Source organism: Corvus kubaryi, unplaced genomic scaffold (assembly GCF_017639235.1).
Source record: "Corvus kubaryi isolate FWS band 111438036 unplaced genomic scaffold, C.kubaryi_AGA036_p1.0 37302, whole genome shotgun sequence".
Classification (NCBI taxonomy): domain Eukaryota; kingdom Metazoa; phylum Chordata; class Aves; order Passeriformes; family Corvidae; genus Corvus; species Corvus kubaryi.
In genome coordinates, this window is record NW_024581095.1 from 2,758,844 (window position 1) to 2,774,875 (window position 16,032).

Here is a 16,032-nt window from a genome sequence, read left to right on the forward strand (position 1 = left end):
AGACTATCCTGAGCTGTAAGGGACCCACAAGGATCATTGCATTCAAAAACTGCAGGTCTATAGTTTCTGTATTCAGACTGACATGTGGCTAAGCATACTGATCAGAGTGGAATTTATTCCTCTTAACATTGTGAGCTGTTGGGGTGTGTGTGGGTGTGGGTGTGTGGGTGTGTGTGTTTTCATTAGCTACTTATTTTACTTACGAATTTCTACAGTTCACATTTTATCACCACTATCAATTTTTCCTTCCCTTCCCGTAACTTGCTGTATTGTAGGTATTTGTTTTTGCTTTTTGTTGGATGCTTTCATTTCATTTAAAGAATTTTTTAAAAAATTGTTTAATTACTTTTCCAGTCATGTATTCTAGTAAAATTTTTATTCATTATTTGAGGTATTTATTGTCATACCTGCTTCTGTGCAATGCTGTTTCTAAGTCTGGCCATACTTTTTAAGTATCAGTTATGTTTATTAGTAGCTGGGATTTCAAATGTAGCACAACTAATCGGGTTTTATTCCTGTCATCATATAATTTTTTACTGTCACAATACCTAATGTTACATTCCCATATATCAGAAACAATGGTCTATTAGAAAATTGAAGATAACTTTTAGAAATAGCAGTATCATTTTATAGTTACCTTATCTGGTACTTGTCATGTATTATAAAATGAAGGCATAGTTATCCATCATTGTTTACTTCAGACTTTTCAATGCCTCAGAATTGATTAGTACATTTCAGAGAAAAAATCCATCCTTCTTTTTTTTTGTTCATTCAATCTGTAGTGAATACAGTGCAATAATGTGAATCCCACAAGTTTCAGTACTACCAATTATGGCAAATTTATGCTCACAAACATGCAGTGCTAATTCTTCCTTTTTATCACCAGCACTCTTGGTGCAGGCATACAGACAACTACAATTTTATTTTCTTCAAGCATCTTGTTGGCCTGATTAATTTTATTCCTGACACCTTGATCTTATGCTAAGTTAACTCTCCTTTATTCACCTTTCACTGTTAGCTTTATAGCTCCCTGAGTAATTAATTTAACTTTTCTTCTAGCTGGTTATCATACTACTCAAATATATGTCTGTGAGGCTTTTCTCATGAGCAAAAAGGAATCAGCCCACCCTAACACAAAGAGTTCCTATTTGATGGGACAGCAGGAGATTAATGTACTAAAAATGTAAATTGAAAACTATGATTGTGAGGAATTACGAAGTGAGGAAAGCTGCTTGAACATTTCGGGAAAGCAATACAATTCTGATCTCTCTGTATAACTAACTGTATGTGCAAATATTTTTATAATGTCTTGAGGCCATAGATATTGCTATTTTAGTAAAGAAACAGGAGAGGTGTTGTTATTCAGAATGTACTATTAATTCTAAACCAACAGAGAATTCTGAAGTTGCATTTTTAATGCAATCAATTCCATTAGCCTTAATCTTCTACAGGACACAGATTCACTCCAAGGTGCAGTGTACTGTGCTGTGAATTAAATGGTTCAGGTCTTAACTGGAAGATGCTACTATTCCAGTTAAAAACAACTAATAAAAAATTCATCAGTTTCCTCTGAAAAAACCTACTTGTCAATGTCCAGTTCTGGTAATGTGAAATGTTTTAGTCAGACATGTAAGGAGCACATTTATTTTGCTGATTGATAGGTATTTATCCTCACATTTATGTATCCAATTTAAATATTAATAAGTGCGAATTTAAGTGCCAATCTGTTAAAATCTTTTGACATAACTGCTGTTAAATATTTTTTCTTGATACATTTCTGTAGGCATAGTTGAACTCTATGAATTTGAAAAAAAATTCATTAAATACTTTTGACTCAAACTATAACATTTAAAAAGCCTACATTCTTTGCTGCCTTGTTTGTTGTTGTCTTGCAATCTATCAGGCATCAACTAATACTTTTGTTTACTAGTAAGAACAAAACCCCAGGTTTCTTGTACTTCCTTTCAGTTTTTTTCTGCTTTTTTTTTCCCCAGATGAGAACATTCCGGCAAAGTTGAGGTACTGACTTGAGCTACCACTACAGGGCAGAGTTGCATCCCTGCCTCATTTTTTTTTGCACTTTTGGAAACATCTTACAACATACAAATTGTCCAGGTTTGGCAGCATTCCAGTAGCATCCATGTTCTCACAAAAGCTTTTTTGTGTAAGCAGTCAGGATTGGTTTTCCAGCTATGACAAAAAGCCAATTAGCATTCATGGCTGTATATTGCTTTCTGATGAAATCCTGTGCCAGAGCATCCCTGACTGCAGTGGTGGAACTTCATTCTGTCAAGTCCACCACTTCTATTGCTTTCCTTTCAAAACAACACAACTTTGAGCAGAAAACACAGGTTTGTGATGAGTTAATATATTCATGGAGCTTTGTAGCAGGTGAAAAATTACTTGTATAAGCTGACCTTAGTGGCTACTGTAAAACAGTCTAATTATTGCACTCTTAGAATGACTATAATTAATGCAATCTTCAAAGCACAAAGAGACTAATATTTCAGCTTGCAGATTGTCTGTAAATTTGCTGCACAACCTGGCAGTTTTAATGTGCAGGCTGTGCCATAATTCACTGCTAATCTTTCAACACTGTATCTTTAAAGTGGCAGTTCTTAATAAATTGCAGCTGTAAAATTCTACGTTTGACCTTAACTCTTGTAAAAAACTGTCAATTTAAAACCAGAAGTAATTAATACAAAAAAATTAAAACAAAACAAACAAACAAAAGTGTATACCATTGCTAATGGTAGCAAATAAACAAGAGCAAGGTATTATTAACCTGGCTTAGATATTTAACAAAGCTGACTTATTGTATCCATTGTTTCATACAGACCTTCAAAATCTTAACTGTGTTTCAATGGAATTTAGAGAAACAGAGAACATTCCTACTTGAATATTATCAAAAATTTTAAGTGGGAAAATCTAATAAAATATCTTGGCTATAAATTTACATAGCCTTTCTTATATCTTTGCAAGGCCTGTGGTGCAGGTCACTTTGTCAAAGAATGTCTGTTAAACTTGAATTACCTGATACAGTCAAGGCATAATTGAATAAGCTACAGAAGAGATTAACATGCATTTGTGTTGAAAGGGATTTGTGCTGCAAATGAATCTTCTTCCTTGACTTACACCTAGTCTGCTTAAAGATTTTAAAGAATTATATGAAGAATTTTTATAAAACTCTTTCCTGTAAATATATTATTTAAGATTTTAAGGCACAGCTAGAATGGGACTTGGCAAGGAATATTAAAAATAATAAGGCATTCTGTAAGTATTCAGAGAAGAAAGGCCAAGGAGATTGTGCCTCCCTGAAAAATGAGAAGGGAGAAGTAGTGGCAACAGAAGTGGCAGCAGGAGGAGAGGCTGTGGCAGGACAAGAAGTAGCTGGCAGCTCAGCTCTAGTCGCAGAGCCAGGACATGGCCCTGGCACAGCAGCATCCCAAGTCCCAGGGCAGGACAAGCAGCTCAAGCATATGTTTCATCAAAGCGGAATTGATTCCAATGGGACCTGCAGGAACTGCCTCTGGAACATTGGACAAGCACAATGACAGTGTAGACCCTCACCTCTGCTAATGGGTTCTTTGGAGAAAGTCCAGCCAAGACTGGCAAAGCCTTGCTTGCCTTGGTCACTCAGTATCTGGGTCAAGATTTCGCTGGAAGAGCAGGAGTCAATGCTGCAGAAGTGCTTTGAGGAGCAAGGGAAGTTGGCAGCTGAGTGGGCTGAATTCCATAACCAACAGCAGCTAATGGAGGAGTGTCTGGAGCACAAGATGGAGCAATCTCAGAAAATGGACTTCACCATGATGAGACTGGCCAAGGTACCACAGCAGAGCTCCTTCCTGTAGCCTCAGCACCACCTGGGAGGCTCCAAGGGTGGGTCCTGCCCATAGGGGAGACATTCAGTGTTGCCTCCAGGTGGGAAGTCAGAGATGTCACTTAGGGTGGTGAGAACCAGGCTCTTCCAGGAACCGCCTCTACCAGTGTGTCTCAGATGTGCCACATGACAGCAAGCATTTTTAGCTTTTTTATGTTCCTACAGCTCCATTCTAGTGTCAGACAAAGTAAAACCAAACTGCATTAATTTTAAAGGGCTGCCAATTCTTGTTCTACATCTTCTTCCCTGCTGTTTGCATTCTTAACACCCAGAGTCCTCCATCTCCATTTTCATTAACTCCTTGGGTTGTCCTGAAATCACACTTCTTCATGTATGCTCTTTTGGGTTGGGAATGTGCCTTCAGGATTCCCTCCATCATTGTGCACTCTGGCAGGATTCAGTGACCACCAATAATATAGATGTGCAAAGTATTGGTGTATACTGCACTCAGCACCCCTCAGTTGTCACAACCATTTTGGTTCTTGTGCTCCACACTGAGCACTGCAACTCTGAGGAAATCTGCAGAAGAGGTCATTAATAGCTCAGACCAACAGGCAGTGTAACACATGAAAGTGTTCTACTTACTGGGAATAATGATCTCTATTTCTCTGACTATTAAAGCTTAATTTATACTTTTGGAAGCAATTAGACTAATAGTTTAAAACCTTTTTTAGAGTGGCACCATTTAATCTGATAGTCCCACTCCTATGTTATCTTTTGTGAGAAGAAATTTCTTCGCTACGCTGTTTTGCACGATTGTGTAGATAAAGGAATTTGTGATAAAACAGACCAAGAAAGTATAAAACCTTCAAGTCCTCTATTAAGACTGAAATTTTTTCCTCATTTTTCTGAAATGAAAGGGAATTGCCATGAAATGAACAGACATCACTTGGCCAAAGAAATTAACAAGACTAAAGGTAAAAGTGTAAAAGAGAAAGCGATGTAGAGACAAAGGTTTTCTTATTTTTGGTAGGCTTAACTGAAGAGTCAGCTTCCTTTCAGTTCATAATTGTCTTAGTTTGTTTGTAACTTGTCATTTCCTCAACCTTTAAAAGAACTCAACAGTGATATGAAAAAAAAAAACGGAAAAACACTAATATAGAAATGGAAAAACACTAATATAGAAATTAGTCATGTTAGCATTTGCCTACATGATTTTCATCAAGAGCTCAGAAATATTCATTCACATAAAGCACCTTTAGAGATGCAATTTTTCTTTTCCTGATGTGAGAAATTTTCACAGTGTATACCTCACAAAACCTATTCAAATATTTCTGCAACAAGTAGTTTTCTCTTTCTAATCAGACAGGTTAAAATTAAAATGTTGGCAAAAAGAAAATGTTTCTTCAGAAAAGTGTAAAGTGTTTTGCCTTCTGCATAACTACCATTTATTTTACATTAGCTAGATGTTTATGAAGTAATACATCGTTTGAGCCCAAGCAGTCCTATTTTCTCATCTACCTCTGGAGGGATAGGACCTCACAGGTCCTCTCACAGAGCTCACAGGGGGGCTGTAGCTCCAGGGGCAGCAAAGGAGTGACAGCAGAAGCAAGGACAGATGGTTCCTCACAGCTTGTCTCACATTCATGGATAACATCCTTAGCTGGCTGAGGTTGTCCCTCTCCTGTGTTGGAGAAGCCAGCTCTGCTGAATTCTGTCTTCATGATGTCCCCATCCTCTCCAATTAGCCCCTACTGCCCTGTTGTGCCCTTGCTCAGGCAGAGATGCTCTTGGAGCCTTTGTCTGTAGGTCCCACTCAGAGTATGAGGTTATGGGCTTCAGAGAAGCCCCCATGCACCCCAAAGGGTACCACAGATGAGTGCCAGCACGCTGCTTCCTGCATGAGGGACGGTTTGGGACGCTTCCCTCAGTGAAGACCTCCCTCCGGGGAAGTAGGGGGTTCCTGGGACAAGGACAGAGCCCACAGCGCTATGGCTGTGGAGACGTTCCTGGCCAGATGCTGGGAGAGGCAGCCCCATCACTATGGCAACCTGGAACACCGAGAGCGGTACTGGGGGGGCGGGGGGCGGTGGCAGCTCTGAGCTCCGGGGCCCATTGGGCTCCTCCTCTGTCCTTCCTCGGGCCTCTGTGGCTATCGGAAGATACTATAAACTGTGTTTCTGGATCCCGGGAAGGCTGGGACACACCGCCATGGTGAGTCTGATGCGGCCCGAAGGCAGGACTGTCAGCTCCAGAGTGGATGCACTGGGACCTCTGTTGGGAGGCAAGAGGGCTGGAGGCTCTGCACGGCCAGAACTCAGGAGGGTCTGTGCTCACTGCTGTCTCTAAAGTGGGAAATACCTCTGTGGTTTCCCTGCATTTCATGGGCCAATTCCCAAAGAGCATAAGCAGAAGGAAGGCTGTGCTGTTGTTTATGGGGTGCTCTTGAGAAACTGCTTCTGGCCTTAGTGTGTTTTGGGAAGGTGCAAGTCAGACCTGCTTTGTGTTCTAATGAGGGAATTTGTCTTTCTCCCTAGGCTGCAGATGGCAGGAAGAGTTCAACAGGTGTGTACACTCATGTGCCTTCCTTTTGTGTATGTAAATGGTTTGATATCCTGGAAATGCGTGGGACAGAGGAGGGGAACACTGGGTACAGGTGGCAGCCCTGGCTGCTGCAATCCTCGTCTGAAATCTGCTGTGGAGTGCATGATGTCCTTCCTGAACTAGAGATGCTCATCTGTCTCTCCCATCAAGTGGATTTGCTTATTGAGGTCCTATGTTCCTTTCCTGGTCTTTCCCAAGTCTAGGGAAGAATCTATGCATTTATTTAATTTTTCCTCCCCTAATCCACAACTGCTTAATTGAAGACCTCTTGCAGCCCTGATGCTGAAGCAGTGCTTTCAGGGTTGTCCAGGAACTCTGAGACACTGCAGTGGGAGAGCTCACATGCAGACCAAATGCTTCTTCTGGCCAGGGACTAACTGAATATGAATCAGCTGGCTCACTTGACAGTGAGTGTAGGGTAGTGGTGCGTAGGGTAGCTAATGGGCTCTCTGTCAACAAGGAGTGGAAGGTGACTGAAGCAGAAGTGTCATACTCTGCCCTTGAGGCAGCCTGGGAGTATCTGCGCTCTAGCCATGACTCAGTTGCCTTTGAACATGGGCTGATTCCTAACAAAGGAGCTGTTCCCAGTCACAGTTTGGAGGCATGTTGCTCAGGGTTTTCAAGGGTAGATGTTTCCAGCTGTGTTTACCCAAAGACAGCTATACCAGTGGGAACTACAGGGAAGACAGAGGAGGAGGAGGGCCAGTGTCTTTACAGACAGCTGCTCCTCTGGGCACTGACTTAAAGCTGATTCTCTAAACACAGAAGGAAGAGGATCACGACAAGAAAAACTTGTTGTTGGAGAGTATGAGCCCCCTTGGTCTGAGGACCAGCTGACAAGGTGGCGGCATGGCAGGTATCATGCTCTCTGTGTGTCTGTAGCTCCAGTTGCCAGCCCTGCTGCCCCCACTGTGGGGAGAAGAGGGTTCCCAGGGTCCCCTCGCCTGCAGGATCCCATTGCAGGCAGGTATGTAACTGCTTCTCCTTGCAGCAGGTGTGCATCTCAGAACAGTGGCAAACTGAAAGCAGACCCTGGGTCCAAACCTCCTCCTTCAGCTAGGCACAGCATTGTGAGGGAGACTGGGAGGACTGAAGATGACTGGCTGACACTGAAAGATGAGGAGATTCTGGATTTGGAGCCAGAGCTTCCAGCAAAGTCCAGCCCTGCTGCAGACAGAAAGCACATCCCTGCCAGCCAAATCCCAGCCGCAGGGGAGGCAGCAGCTAAAGCTGACCCACTGAAGGAGGAGGAGAAGGAGGCAGAGGAGGACGGGCTGAGTGATGCCTTGGCTTGCAAGAAAGCTCAGGCCCAGGCAGAAGTTCAGGAGAGAAAGGCCCAGCCCTTGGAGGCCCCAGGCAAAGGGCTGGATCCCCATTCTCCTGTCAGGTAAAGGCATCATCAATGGCTCCATGTCTTCCACCTGCTCCACGTGTAGCTGCCCCAGCAGGACTTCTCAGAAATCTTTGGTTCAGATATAGGAAATTAATTCTAAGCACTCTCCTCTTTCAGTCTGGGGTTATAATGTGGGGCTTTCTGCCACTGTCCCATCACAGCTCTGAGCTCTCTTATTATTTGCACATGTGGCTCTGGATCCCATGGATCTGTTCGGGATCAGCACACCTCACATGCTTCCCCATCCTCCTTGTTCCTGCCTCCATTCCCCTTCATTCCTGCCAATTGCAGACAAAGCACCTTCTGTGGTTGAATTCACATGGACACTGGTTCAGACTTATGCCATCCAAATGGGACTCGGCAGTGAATTGCGGACAAAGTGCCATGTGTCGTGGGCAGAGGTGTGTTAGCTGGGGCTGCTGGTGACCAGGGGCAACAAGGTGATGATACAGCAACAAGGAACACCAGTGATGGTGGTTTAGAGGTATCTGTGCTCTCTCTCAAGCAAAAAAGCTGAATCCTGCCAAAGCCAACTGGGACAGCCTGTCAGCTGTCGGGCATGAGTGGGTTTTTGGGGGCAAGGGTCTCATCTTTCATCCCCTGTTTGGCTCTCTCCCATTGGTTGCTTTTCACTTGAAGCCAGACAGCTTCACAGGAGCACCATAGGAGCATCACAGCAGGCAGCTATCCCACAAGACAAGGCAGCAAGCACAGATGGCTCAAGATAAGGCCTCTTTCACCTTGTAGGCATCCTCCATGAGAGAGGTGTCCTGAAGAAAACAGCTACATGTGTGAGGAGATGGGGAATGGAGAGGGTGGGTAACTTCCAGTCATCCCTTTGGAATGGAACCTCTGTAACTGAGAGGGAAGGCAGCTCTGAAGTACCACCAGGCTCTTGCCTTTTTGATCCCAGAGGGACAGCCAAGCTTTAAACTGAAAGAAATGACAACCAAGTGAAAGCCTCTGCACCTTTCCCTGAGCTGTGACACTGCTGAGCATCACTTGTGTCTCTGTGCCCATGCAGGCAGCCGGAGCCTCGGCTTAGCACTGTGAAAGAATCCTCAGTGAAACCATCGATATCTGCAAAGGCAGATCCCTTCCAAGAGGCGAGACCCCTGGGTGTGTGTCATGTGATTGTACAGTTTGGGCAGCCAGAGGTAGAGAGGGTCCCTCTGCACTGCAAAAAGAACCCAACAAAAGGCAGGAGCCACAGCATCACCCTTGGCCATGGGAATGCTGTCCAGGCTGTGATCAGCCATCCTTGCAGCAGGATGCCTAGCTGCAGGATCCCACCGGTCCCATTTCATGATGTGGTGGATATATGGTGCTGGGGGGCACTGAGCTCATGAGGGGGCCATCAGGATTAAGGGAGGTTACCCTTTGGAGAGACTAAAGAAAATGCCCACAGCCACCATCCTAATCACTTCCTGTCTGGTTTCCAGACGATCCTGTTAAACCTGCCAGAGCTTTCCAGCCAGCTGCAGGCAGCACTTTGAGAGCCCAGTGTACCTGCTCAAAGGCCAGCAAGAAGTGAGTGTCTTTCAGACATGGCATTTCACTCTTGGGGATCTCTCTGTGCTCTCCAAGTTCTTCTGATCTGCTTCTCCTTGTCTTCTCCTCAACTCCCTGCCCCAACAGCTGTTGTCTGGGAAGGCAGGTAACCTGTGATACCTTTGAAAAATGGGATCCCAGAGCCTGAAGCTTTCCAGTGACAGCTGGGTGTCCCCGAGCTCTCTACATCTTCTGTGAATATCCCTTGTAACAACAGGTTCTTGCTAAATAGAGCAATCCCAACACTGCTATCTTTTATCCCAGGGCTATTTTCTCTTCCTTTTTCTGTGTTGTACGATGTGGCTTCTGTGCTGTGCCTGTCGGGCCCCCTCCACCTCCCCCTGCCTGGCCTGGCTGTCCCCAAGGTATCCTTGCTGAGCTGCTAACCCCTGGGCTTATGTCACAGGTCCATCCTAGAGGATGACTTCTTCAGCAGACTCCTTGAGGAGGGCATTGATTTTGTAGAGGTGAGGCCAAATTTCAGGAGAGAGCCTGAGTGTCGCAAGGGCTGGGGCTGAGGTAGACTAAGGTTTCTCCTGGTCTCACCTCATTCAACTCACCACTGCAGACCAGGAAGGAGCTGCGAAGTTATTTCTAGACAACTGAAGGGGAATTAGAGCTTTAACAGCAGTGGCAGTTCTTGCTTGCTCTTGGAAGTCCCCATTTCTCATCCAGATGGGTTTCCTTACCCTGCCATGGTGGCAGGATACATTGTCTTCCAGAGCACACAGAGTCTTCCCCTGAGCCTGGCCCTCGAGAAGACAGCTCAGCATGCTTATTCCTGGGAAGGGATTGCTCTTGGAGAGAAGGGACCCAGACCAGCAGTGGGGTTGGGCGGGAGAAGGGTAGAGAAAGGGCTGCAGTAGGCTGGGTGTTTCAGGGTGAGGAGGAAATGTGCTTTACCTCCCTGACAGCATCCCTGCATCCCCACAGTTTACCACAGCTGAGGCACAATTCCAGGATCCAAAAGGCTGTTTGGCAGTGCTGCTCCACATCCAGACCCTTGTGTCACAGCTGGAGAGACAAGTGAGTCCATTGCCTGCTGGCTGGGGAACCATGTGTGACCCATTAGGAGGATAAGGGACCATTTCTGCTCCAAATAGTGTTAGGATGACTGGGCAGATAGATGCCTATGCCCCCGAAGTGCTGCTGTGGGAACTCTGTCCTGGGTGGCACAAGGACCTTCTCTGTGTGTTTCTGGCAGGTCTGGACACTGGAAATGCAGCGGACACAGCAGGAGCAGTTACTGGATTTTCTCCATCAGCGGTACCAGGAGGACCTGGATCTCATCACATGTGGCTACAGGTAGCAGCCTGTGCTCCCCTCCCGTGTCAGGTCTTTGCCTACAGCCCTGTCCACCTCCCCTGGGGTGGGAATGCTGGGGCACTTCCCCAGTCCATCCCTGAATGGGGGCACAGAGCCACATCAGTATGAACCTGGTGGTCACAGAGAGCAGCCCTAAGGGTGTGCCAGTGTGGGAGTTTACCTCACCAGCATTGCCGTGGATGACAAGGAGGAGGGGCTAATCCACTACCAGCACATCCCTGGTGTGCTAGGTATGGCCAAGAAAGCAACACTTTTTCTTTGGCGTGACCTCTTGGGCAGGAGCCAGAAAAAGGTGGTGAAGAACAAAGACCGGCAGCAGGAGGAGAGGCTGCAGCCGGAGAACGAACAGTCAACAACTCAGTTCCTGTTGAAGAGCCAGGGCATGGCCCCAACACAGGAGCATCCCAAGTCCCAGGAGCAGGACAAGCTGCTCAAGGGTATGTTTTGTCAAAGTAGCATTCATCCTAATGGGACGTGAAAGTACCACCTCCAGAACAGCTGACAAGCACAGCATAGACCCTCACCTCTGCTAATGAGTTCATTGGAGAAAGTCAGTCCAGGTGTTGCCAAAATTGGTAGAATAAACTCCTTAACACCAATGTAGCATTATTCAGCTCTGGATGCACATGGAATATTTCTACCTATCATGCATATCAAGTAAGAAAAGCTCCTGTTTATATACTATACTTTACAAACATATTCATTGGTTTTCCCAGAAGAAGCATACATTTGATAATAACTTCCCCAAGTCCAATAATATATTTTCCCTCCCACTGGTGCATGTGTCCTCCTATCTCAGGAATCCCTTGGGTGGTCTTTTGTGGTCACCAACCCCAAAGTTGAATACTCAATGAACTTGGTGTTACTTCGCAAATACAGAGATGAGCTGGTACAACTAGTCTGGTTCTTTGTTTTTGAGACACCTGGCCAACAGAGTGTACTTTTTGTTCCTCTTCTTGGTTATGTTTAGGATGATTTTTGAGACTAAGCACTGTATTTCCAAAAGTTAAGCAAATAGTTCTTCATCTGGTGACACAGTTGAGCCTGGCAAAGCCTTGCTTGCCTTGGTCACTCAGCATCTTGGGGTCTACCTTTGACAAAATACAGTCCTGGGTATGTACAGAGCACAAAAAGATACGTTTTTTTCCATGAATATCGTGTGGATGCAGTGAGGTTATCCCAATTCCTGCTGCTTATGGCAATGCTGCTGCCTCTTCCCAGAGTTCCAGACTAGGCTGTCACAGCAGCAGAGGGACGTGGAGGAGGAGCGGAGGCAATTCCAGATGATTGGTAAACTGGAGGCCAGGCTGAGGGACCAGACTCAGCTGCTGGAGCAAGTGAGTCCAGCCTGTGTCCTCTGCCTGTTTCAGCCCTCCTGTGTGGATATGGGGCGTGACTTGCCCACTGGAGGTCCCTGGCCTGGCACCTGGGAGTGGCACATGCCTTTCCTCTGTGTCCAAACCCAGGAGCGCTGGAAGGCAATGGTAGAAAAAGCCCAAGCAGAATCGCTGCAGCGCTCACTGGAGGAGCAGCAAAAATTCATGATGCAGCAGCTCTCCATGGTGCAAGAAGAAAGGGAGAAGGAGAAGGTCAGGCCAGATAAACACTTCCAGGTGCTTTTCCCATGTGCCATCAGTCTCTGCAGTGCTGCACTGTGCCGTGGCATGGAGGACAGAGCTGGAGTTTGGGCTGCAGCCTCCTTCACCTGTCCTTGGCCTTCTTCATCCCACACCTGGCTGCATAGGGAATAGCACTCTGATCAACCCCCTATTATGCAAATGTTGTGTGCATTATGCATGCTGGTTTTTGAAGAGCACGGAACCAGAGCTCTCTTTGCAAAGTTCTGGCCAAGCACAATGGCCTGGAATCAGCTTTTCAATGTTTTGTGTGGTTTAGTGGCAGCAATGGGTTAAAGGGAATGTGGCAGATGGGACTTGGATCTTCATCTCTCCCTCTCATGCCATGATCTCCAGAGAATGTGGCTGGAGGAGAAGAATTTGATGCTGCAGAAGTGCTCTGAGGAGCGAGGGAAGCTGGCAGCTGAGTGGGCTGAATTCCATAACCAAAAGCAGCTGATGGAGGAGTGTCTGGAGCACAAGATGGAGCAATCTCAGAAAATGGACTTCACCATGATGAGACTGGCCAAGGTACCACAGCAGAGCTCCTTCCTGTAGCCTCAGCACCACCTGGGAGGCTCCAAGGGTGGGTCCTGCCCATAGGGGAGACATTCAGTGTTGCCTCCAGGTGGGAAGTCAGAGATGTCACTTAGGGTGGTGAGAACCAGGCTCTTCCAGGCACACTCTCTACCAGCATGTCTAGACATCAACAGAAGCATCAGTCACCTCTGTCTCTGGCCTGTGCCTATGAGGAGTTTGGGCAGTCAGAACAGAAGCAGCTGTCTCCATGTCAAGTCAGCTGAGAGGAAACCTTCCTATGCCCTGGGGATGTGCCCACAGTCAGTTCGGCTTCTGCCTTGGCCTTTCCAGAGGGAATATGTGGTACAGACAGTGCAGCAGAACTCATTTTTAAGGGCTACTGAGGTGAAAAATAACCATTCAGGCTGAGTCTTTCCACTTTTGACAATCTGTTGAGTCTTGAGCACACCTTAGGCTGTCCCACATGGTGAGGGGTTCCATCCTTTCTGGGGAAAAGTGTGGGTGTGTCTGTACAATCACAGCTCTGCCAGCCTTGGCCCCCAAGGGCGGATGAATGAGGGCACTGCTAAAGTACTAGGTGGTGTTGCTCTGCACCCCAAACTGGCCTGCAGAAGAAGTTTACCAAGGACAGATCTCCCTCATCTACTTAGGAAGACATGAGACTGTCCGGAACAGGGCAGGTAGTGCTTTGGTTTCCCCTGTGCCCATCCTAGGAGCAGGCAGATCTGAAATTACAGGGCCAGAAGCTGAGAGCCAAGGAGGAACAGTTGGAGAGGGACAAGGAGCAGCTGGATGAGTCCTGGCTGGAGCTTCGCCTGAAGAAAGAGAAGCTGAAGAGGGCCAAACAGCGCATCCAGCAGAGGGAGAAGGAGCTTAAAGGCATGACTGAGGTAAGCATAGCATCTGTGCTACAATTCACAGCTGTACAGGGGCCAGGAGCAAGGCTGGGGCTTCACACTCCTCCCAAAGTCATGAATCCTAATCCTGAGCTGGGAATAAATGATATGTGCAAAGGGGTCTTGCCCCTGGCCAGTGATGGTCTCTATTCCCAGTCTCCCCAGCCGCTCTGCCTTGCAGCGCTCATGCCAGAAGTACGAGAAAGGGGAGCAAGCCTTGTGGGAGGCCCGCTGGATGGAGTCCGAACACCAGGAGGGGCTCAGGGCCATCCAGAGACAGATGGAGCAGCTGAGGCACCATCAAGAGCTTCTGCACCAGGCAAATGCCCCCTCACCTTCCTTTCTCAGCCTGTGGCCAGTATGTCAAGGGCCTGAACCTTTGTCAACAGCTTCTCCTTCTCCTGGGCATGGGGCAGGATCGGCTAAGCATGGCTCAGCAGAGGAGGCAGCTTGAACAGTTTTGTAATGAGCTCTCACACAAGAACCAGAAGATACTGCTGACTGAAGACCAGGGCTTCTGTGCCCCTATGGATGGCGTCTCCAGCACACAGTGTAAGACTTCTTGCGTGCTGCTGATGGGAAGGGATGTATGGGAGGCAGATATGCTTGTATTTTACGCAGGAGAGATGTTCCTGGGGGCTGTTTTAGGCCACCTATGTATAAAGCTCAGCTGTGAGTTTGCCTCTTCATCTTGTGCAGGAGCTCATCTAAGCTCTCTGAGCGAGAGCAGTGCTCTGAGGGAGTAGGAAGAGAGAGGTTGGTGGGTTAAAGCCCATTTGCACTGGAAGTTTGGGAAGGGCTCTGCTGCCAATACACGTGGGCAGCAGAAAAAAGGCATTCCTCTTTTGTCTCCATCTGTGATCTCTCCAACAGCAATGGCATCACCCAGTCAGGTGTCTTTTGCAGGCAGGATGCACCCTCAGCACAGTCTGTGGGAAAGCAGGGACAACACAGCCAGCTCCATTGCATTCTATGCTATGCTACAGTTGCTGAAACACAAAGCCCAGATGGTGAGACGGTGGGATGAGGGGCTGGAATACACTTGGAAACAGCTGGTGGGAGCAGGGCTGGGTAAAGTGTGACTTGAAACTGATATACATAGGGTGGGGTGTTTCCTGAAGTCATTACTGAACTGCTGGGATGGGCAGACTTGCAGAAACTTTGGACAGTTAAAGAGGTGATAACAGAAGCAAGGACAGATGGCTCCTCACAGCTTGTCTTACATTCATGAATAACCTTACCTGGCTGAGGTTATCCCTGTCTCACCCCATTCCTGGGTGGGGAGAAGCCAGCTCTGCCCAATTCTGTCTTCATGATGTCCCCATCCTCTTCTGTCAGCCCCTGCTTCCCTGTTGTGCCCTTGCTCAGGCAGAGATGCTCTTGCAGCCTTTGTAGGTCCCACTCAGAGTATGAGGTTACGGGCTTCAGAGGGGCCCCTGCACACCCCAAAGGGTACCACAGATGAGTGCCAGCCCACTCCTCCCTGCATGAGGGACGGTTTGGGACACTTCCCTCAGACATGAGCATCATCCTGGACAGCGCCCCTGTTTCTGTGCCACTCTCTCATATCCATCCCTTCCATCCTTCTCAGGACCATGATTTCTTGGAAGGTGAGCGCATCTTCCTGGATTCCCTGAAGAAAGCGCCCCACTGTCCATGACACCAATCCCACTCACTGCTGGAGGAGGTACTATCCCCACATGGTACCAAGGGATGATGTGCCCTCCAATATAGGGAAGAAAGTAAAAATAAATACTCCCAGTTGTCAGCTTCTTCTCTTCCCAAACACTGTCAGAGTGTTCCACAATTCACTCAGTACTGTACAGATGGACCTGGACAAGCTCGAGAAGTGGCCCATGGGAATCTCATGAGGTTTAACAAGGCCAAGTGCTGATGCTACACCTGGGTCAGGGCAACCCCCAGTGCCAACCCAGGCTGGGCATGAACAGATCGAGAGCAGCCCTGCCCAGAAGGACTTGGGGGTGCTGGGGTGAGAGCTGGACATGAGCCGGCCATGGGCACTCCCAGCCCAGAAAGCCAAGTGTGTCCTGGGCTGCATCCAAAGCCCCGTGGGCAGCAGGGGAGGGAGGGGATTCTGCCCCTCTGCCCCACTCTGGTGAGACCCCACCTGCAGAGCTGCCTCCAGCTCTGGGGTCCCAGCACAGGAAGGACATGGAGCTGTTGGAGAAACTCCAGAGGAGGCACCAAGATGATCAGAGAGATGGAGCACCTCTTCTAGGAAGAAAGGCTGAGGGAATTGGCATTGTTCAGCCTGAAGAGGATTGG

General features: G+C 47.3%; 1 protein-coding gene across 1 annotated transcript in view; it reads left to right on the forward strand.

Annotated features, from left to right (window-relative positions):
- The first annotated feature begins 3,578 nt into the window (after positions 1-3,578).
- The window catches only part of FBF1 (Fas binding factor 1), a 30,151-nt gene continuing 17,697 nt past the window's right edge, over positions 3,579-16,032 (forward strand). Inside the window, exons 1-12 of the mRNA XM_042028148.1 lie at positions 3,579-3,824; positions 6,358-6,385; positions 7,190-7,811; positions 9,775-9,835; positions 10,573-10,673; positions 10,974-11,131; positions 11,916-12,031; positions 12,161-12,283; positions 12,668-12,841; positions 13,564-13,740; positions 13,928-14,065; positions 14,163-14,333. Of these exons, the coding sequence (XP_041884082.1) occupies positions 3,579-3,824; positions 6,358-6,385; positions 7,190-7,811; positions 9,775-9,835; positions 10,573-10,673; positions 10,974-11,131; positions 11,916-12,031; positions 12,161-12,283; positions 12,668-12,841; positions 13,564-13,740; positions 13,928-14,065; positions 14,163-14,333 (2,115 nt within the window). The remainder of the gene's footprint in view (positions 3,825-6,357; positions 6,386-7,189; positions 7,812-9,774; positions 9,836-10,572; positions 10,674-10,973; positions 11,132-11,915; positions 12,032-12,160; positions 12,284-12,667; positions 12,842-13,563; positions 13,741-13,927; positions 14,066-14,162; positions 14,334-16,032) is intronic.